Below are 6,829 nucleotides of genomic sequence, written 5' to 3' on the forward strand. Positions count from 1 at the left end.
ATATAACAAAATAATAAAATACATGTTTCAGAAGAAACAATTGAAAATAAATCAACAAATTTGTAAAAAAAACAATAATAGAAATAAATGAATATAACACTTCAATATTAACAATGTTCATTTGAATTTTATTAACTTAACTCTAATATATTGTAAATTCAGTCAATTTATACATCTTTTTCATAAAAATGTCATTACATTTTAAAATAAACAATAAAACTATTTTTACAATTGAATTGAGTATTAATTTTTATTAAATGTCTTTGGTTTCTTCATATTCAAATTTTATTCTATTGGAGATTTTAAATACTACATGTTTAACTTTGTTATATTTATTATAAAAATTATTGCTGGATATTATTCGTACAAATTAATAAATTGAATAAACTACCAATACTTTTCATTATATTTTATTGAATTACTTTTTGTTTAAATACTATCTTTCTAATTTTTATAATTATTGTTTTGATTTCTTTTACTACTTTCTTTTTAATTTAATTCATTTCCATCAACTATTTTATATATTTCATTCTCTTCTTCTCATTAAACTTGTGTTTCTTTTCATCTTTTTTATTATTTCATTAGTTTCTTTTCTTTGAAATAGTAATTAATATTGATACATTTTCTACTTTCATTTCTTTTACTTTATTGATGAGAGTGTTAAAATATTCTTCATCAATTTCAGTAGAGTTATTCTTTAATATGATGTTTTTATTATTATTGAATTACACTCTACTCTTCATTCTATTATATCATTTAATTTCACTTTAATGTACCGTTTAGTGCTTTCTTTTATTTTATGTGATATTTTATTATATTTAATATATTCTTTTTCATTATTGACATTGATGTTTATTGCTTTTATTATACTTTCTATTTGTTCATTTCTTATTTTCTTATATAATTTCTTATTCAACAAATTAATTACAAATCAGTACATCACTTCTTTTAAATTTCTATTTCTTTCTTTTGTTGTATTTCTTGTCTGACTATCATCTCTTGTTTTTTTATCTTCTTTTCATTTGTTATTTATGAATTATTAATAAATAATAATATAATAATATATTTTAGTATATTCTATTTATAACAAATTATTAAAATAGAAGATCTAATAAATAATTGCGTCGAACTGATATTTAAAACTTGAATATGAATGATGTTTAAACGAAAATAAAAAGAATAAAAACACACTCAAGAACAAAGAAAAATAAAAGAAGAATGAAAATAAACAAAGGCGAAAGAAATAGTATATTTAATGAATTACAAAAAACATGTAATAATGCTAACAGTCTAATTGAAGAAGTAATGAAAAGTGCAATAGATTATAATGAGAGTTGGATGAATAACATTGCAGAAGAAATAAGTGATGTTGAAGGAGAAAGTCCCGAAGATAGAATTAAAAGAATAGAAGGAATTTATAAAAGAAAAGAAAAAATAATTGGAAAAAATGAAATAATTAGAAATAAACTGAAAGAAGGAATGATGATGATAGATAATTTGAACATTGTTTATCAAAGAATTAATAAAATTATATATGAAGATAAAGAGATACTATCAGAACAAGTTGACACTATCATTACAAAATGATGGAAACTCAAGAAATACGAATTAATAAACTAATTGAAGAAAATAAAAGATGTACAAACAGATATAAAAAAGAGTTAGAAGTATTAGAGCTGTTGGAAAAGTAAGAGAGTTGAAAAGAAATATCCACCAAAACATCAAATCGAACAACTAGAAGAATGGACAAATAGAAAAGTAGGACATCTACTATTTGATTCAGATATTGATAATTGGAATAGAAATACATCAGTATTTGGAGAAAGAGTAATGAATAAAGAACATATAATAATTATTATTGAAGATGAAGAAGAAAATAAATTTGGAGGATATGTTAATGAGAAAATTGATAAAGTTGATGAATGGATATATGATTCACAATCATTTGTATTTTCATTGGAATCAACTGGAAGAATGGAAAGAATGATGAAATTTGATATTAAACAACCACAATATGCATTTTGGTTATATAACCAATCAAGTGTGGGACTATTTGTATTTGGAGGTAATGACATTCTTGTTTATAAAGAAAATTATAAAACAACATCTTCTTGTAAACAATCCTCATTTGAATATGAAGGAATTGAAAATGCACTTTGTGGAAAACAACATCCGAATCGTTTCACGCCAAAACGAATCATAGTAATTGAAATGAAATGATTCAATCTTGATGAATTTAAAATGAACTAAAAAAGAATAAAAACAAATCAATGAAGAATATGAACATTTCATTCATCTGCCAATGAATGAAATGATAAATTAAAAATAGACATAATTCAATGTTGATTTATTTAATTTCATTTAATGAAATTTTCACACCCAATGAGGGTGTTTTTAATAAATAAGAAAAGAAATAAGAATAAAATAGAAATAAGATGAAATGAATAAACAATTCATTTGTATTATTTCATTGAATTAATTCATTATGAATAAAATGAATAAGATAATAGAAATAAGAATAAACAAATAAAGAAATGATAAAATACATCAACATATTTATGTTATTTATTATTTTTTATTCATTCTTATTTTCTATTTAAACAATAATAAGAAAGATAAATAAGAATAACACAACATAAAATAAATAATAATAATAAAATACACAACAAACATGAATAAACAAGAAATAACAAATGATAAAAGATAAACTAAATAAAATAACAACAAGAATAAAGAAAATGGAAAGAAATAAAATAAATTTAGAGATGTTTATAAAAGATAAATTAACAAAAAGAAGAAATGAATGATGATTATAAAAGATAAAAATAAAATATAATTATAAAATCAAAACTAAAATAACATAATAATATAATAACAATATCATTGATTTTATCTTATTTTATTCTTATTTTATTTATCTTCTTTTATTATTTTTATTCTTCTATTTTATTAAATGAAAATGAATGAGAAATGAAGAATGAAAATCAGAAATAACACACAAACATTAATACAAAATCAAATAATGAAATATCAAATAATAATTGATTATGATGAAGTAAATTAATAAGAAATATAATAAATAATAATAGAAAGAATGAAATAAGATAATATGAAATAATAAGAAAAGAAAATGATATAAATGATGGTATTAATAATAAATGAAATTATAAATAATAATATAATAATAATGAAATATTATTTCATTCATAAAATAAGACATAAAGAAAGACTAAATTGTCTAAGATTAAAATAAACATCAAATAAGAATATAAAAAAGAAGAAATAAACAGAAATAAGAATGAAAAGACAATAACATAAAGAAATAAAATAAAAAGATTTATCCACAAAACAAGAAGAAAATCTAAATAATAAATAAAACAAATAAATTATTTATTTTAATGATGTCTGAAGTGATTCACATTCATTAATCAATAAATAAACAACAATTTTATTAACACTTAATTATCTAATTATTATTACTTTTACAAGAAATCTATAAATAGAATTCTTATTTTAAGAAATTAAAATCAAGAAAAAGCGAAAGAAAATAAATATAGAACGATTTAAAAATACTTTGCAACAACATTCTCCACCATCAAAAATTTCTTTTTGATATTATTTCATCTTGTAAATTCATTTCACATATATAAAGTGATTTTAAAATCATGTTGTATATCAGTTCTATGCTTATTTATTATTTTTTCTGTTATTTCTTGTTTCATTTTATAATGTGTTGTCGTTGAACAATTCGATGTTTTTTTTTGCATTCCATTCACCAGTCAGGTGTTGGTTTGTTTCTATTGATTCATATTCATTATTTCTAGATACCATATATTGTTTATTATTCTATTTGTTGTTGAATTATTTCATATATTATTTGTTGTTGAATTATATGATTATTTCTGTGTTTTCTGCTTGTATATTTGTTTTATCTTATTGTTTTGTATTTTTTTTTCATATCATTTCCTGTTATTTTCTATTTTTCTTTGTTTATGTTTATTCCATTAATCAATCATGTGAATATATTATTAATACAATGAATGATTTGTTGTTGTTTTACATTTAATATATTTTGACTCTTGTATATATTTCATTCTATTTATTTCAATACTTTAATTCTATATTTTCGATATTTCCATTCTTTCTTCATTCATGTTATTTGTTTATTAAAACCATTATTCATTTCATTTAGTTTATTACAAATAGAATTGTTAATAATGTCTTTCTTTTCTTGTTGTATTTTCTTTCCATTTATCCATTCCCCATTATTCTTATTATCTGTTTTTCTTTTCTTATTTATTTTTTACTTTCTTATTTATCTTTATCAAGAAATGTTCCCATTTCTTTTATTTCTTCATTAATTTCATTCATACCTTCTATCTTTTTGTCTTTTCTATCTTCTTCTTTTATATTTATCTTATTTCTTTTATCTCATTGCTTGTTTATTATTTATATCTATCTGTTTATTTTCATTTCTGAATATTAACCTTCTTTCTCTATTTCAATCCATCATTCCTTTATTATTATCAATTATTACCTCATTCTCTTTCTATTATATTTGTTATATGTTTGTCTCTTAATTTCTTGATTTTCTTAACCATTTCATTGAGAATATACAATATTAATCATCAATACTCTTAAATGTCTTTTTGTAATTGTTACATATTAGCACTTATCTTTCTTTCAGTAATGTTATTCTTCCATTTTGATCTTATTCAATTATAACTTTTTGTTCATAGTATTTTCTTCTTTTTGGATTTATTGAAGAAAAGGAAAAAGAAAAACTATTTTTACTTGTGGATATTAAAAAAAAAGAATTAAAACTTATATTTTGACTGTTATTTAAAATACCTATAAAAAATATTTTAAACATAAATCAATTTATTTTTATTCAGAGATGGATGATTCACCTTCTTCTCCTTCAAGAAGTATAGTCAATGACATAAGAATAAATAATACGAAAGCCAAGCCAAATTTTAGATATTTATCTAATACATATTTATTATTATGTTCTTCAAATGCTTCAGATAATATTTCAACAATAGCAACAAAGAAGAATGAACCTGCAGCAATACAACAGAAGACACCTTGAACTAATAATGAAACACTTTCATCATCTAATGATGCAATAACAAATTTTCCAATGATAGCTCCAAGTGGCGTAAATGAAGAGAAGACTATTAAAATAATAAGAAGAACCCACCATTGTTTGACTTTCTTCATTAAATAAATAATAGTAAGTCCAGAATCTGCCCATTTATGTGCAGCAATTGCAATAAAAACCATTAAGTATTTATTAGCAGAACCTAACCCAAGACCTTCAAGGAATGAATGAATAGAGAGTGCAACTACTAATACAACAATTGTTGTCCATTCTTGGAATGTGTCTGCTACTGTATGGTGATGATGAGAATGGTGTTCATCATCATGAAGTAAAGTATAATTATCCTCTTCACTATCACTATCTTCAAATGAACCATGAGAATGAGGAACAATCACTCTATCAACAAAGAAAATTAAAAAGAATGTTACACCAAATAATGTCCATCCTAAAGGATATCCTCCAAATGAATATCCTGACTCTTCCATCATTTCTAATCCTTCGGCTAACATGTGATAAATACCACCACCAAGAAATAGTCCTGAAGCAGCGACTGAAGCAATATTAATAACTCTAATAGCAATAGTTTTGTTTTTGACTAATTTAATTAGAAATGGAATGAGCCCTCCAATGACTGAAATAAAAAAAGTTGCAATAACATAACCAAATAATGCCCAATCCATTTTTTGTATTAAGATTGAATTTTAATAGATCTTTTGTATATTTTTAAACTCCCCTTGAAATTTCCTCATCAATAGAATTTGAAAGATAAATCGCTTATTTTGAAAAAACTATTTTTATATTTTTCTTCCTTCCAAAATAATCTCTTCATCTGTTTATCATAAAAAGATTTAATCCTAACACTGAAATTAAAAAATATAGTAAATGTAAAATCTTATCACATTACTTCCAGTTTTTATTATCTTCAAAATAACTAAATTATTCTGATATTGTTATTACTCTTCATTTTTGATATATATAACAATATAATAAATACCCAATACCACACACTTTTACTTTGGTTAATGAACGTTATAGAAGAAATGATGGTGAGATGGCTGTGGGTGTGATTGCCTTAATGTTATACCATTACAGTCTCAAAAAATAATTTTAGGATAAAAATGAGATATAATATAAAAAATGAGATTGGAGAAATGATAATTTCATAAAGAGAACTAAGAAAGTTATGTCATTAACTCAAGAGCAAAAAGACGCCTTTAAAGCAATTTTTATTGAAACAGTCACAAATTTTGCTCAAAAAGTAGGTCAACCAACCGAAAAAGTATTTCTTCAAATCCTTCCACTTACTGTTGTTGCAGGAACTGAATATCTAAAGTCATATGAAGAAGACTTAAAAACAAAACTTGAAGACAGCAAAGCTAAATCTCAAAAAATAATTGGTGCATTGTCTACAGTTAAGGAGCCTGAAAAAATAGAAAAGTCAGGAGATAAACATCTTCCTCTTGGAGAATTACTTGGAAAAAGAGTTCAAAGAGGAGAAGACTGGAAATGGGATGATCAAGATGGTGGAATTGGATCATTTGGAAAAGTAGTTGGAGTAAAAGGTAATGGATGGGTCAAAGTACAATGGGAATCAAGTAGAAATGAGAACAGATACAGATGGGGAGTTGATAAAGCTTACGATGTTAAGGTTGTTGAAATAGTAGATGATTTAGGAGATATCCCACCATTAGAAGAACAAATTAAAAAACCTACTAGTTGGGTTAT

The 6,829-nt window shown here is 22.9% G+C and overlaps 3 protein-coding genes across 3 annotated transcripts, besides 1 other annotated feature; 2 read left to right on the top strand and 1 right to left on the bottom strand.

Moving 5' to 3' along the window:
• Window positions 1-570: 570 nt before the first annotated feature.
• Window positions 571-1,008: a repeat region.
• Window positions 1,009-1,218: 210 nt separating this feature from the next.
• On the top strand, window positions 1,219-1,587 carry EHI_030590 (uncharacterized protein; the record flags this gene model as incomplete). The annotated part of the gene is made up of 1 exon (XM_645089.2): window positions 1,219-1,587. The coding sequence occupies one exon, from the start codon at window positions 1,219-1,221 to the stop codon at window positions 1,585-1,587; it is 369 nt and encodes a 122-aa protein (XP_650181.2).
• A 3,300-nt stretch (window positions 1,588-4,887) lies between these two features.
• Window positions 4,888-5,784, bottom strand: EHI_030600 (zinc transporter, putative; the record flags this gene model as incomplete). The annotated part of the gene is made up of 1 exon (XM_651559.1): window positions 4,888-5,784. The coding sequence occupies one exon, from the start codon at window positions 5,782-5,784 to the stop codon at window positions 4,888-4,890; it is 897 nt and encodes a 298-aa protein (XP_656651.1).
• Window positions 5,785-6,287: 503 nt separating this feature from the next.
• EHI_030610 (HECT domain and RCC1-like domain-containing protein, putative) lies at window positions 6,288-6,824 on the top strand (the record flags this gene model as incomplete). Its single annotated transcript, XM_001914322.1, has 1 exon — window positions 6,288-6,824. A coding segment is annotated over one exon (537 nt), but the record flags the coding sequence as incomplete, so codon positions are not given.
• Window positions 6,825-6,829: the final 5 nt, after the last annotated feature.

The sequence above is a fragment of the Entamoeba histolytica genome, genomic scaffold, assembly GCF_000208925.1.
Source record: "Entamoeba histolytica HM-1:IMSS scf_1104750516739 genomic scaffold, whole genome shotgun sequence".
Taxonomy (NCBI): domain Eukaryota; phylum Evosea; order Mastigamoebida; family Endamoebidae; genus Entamoeba; species Entamoeba histolytica.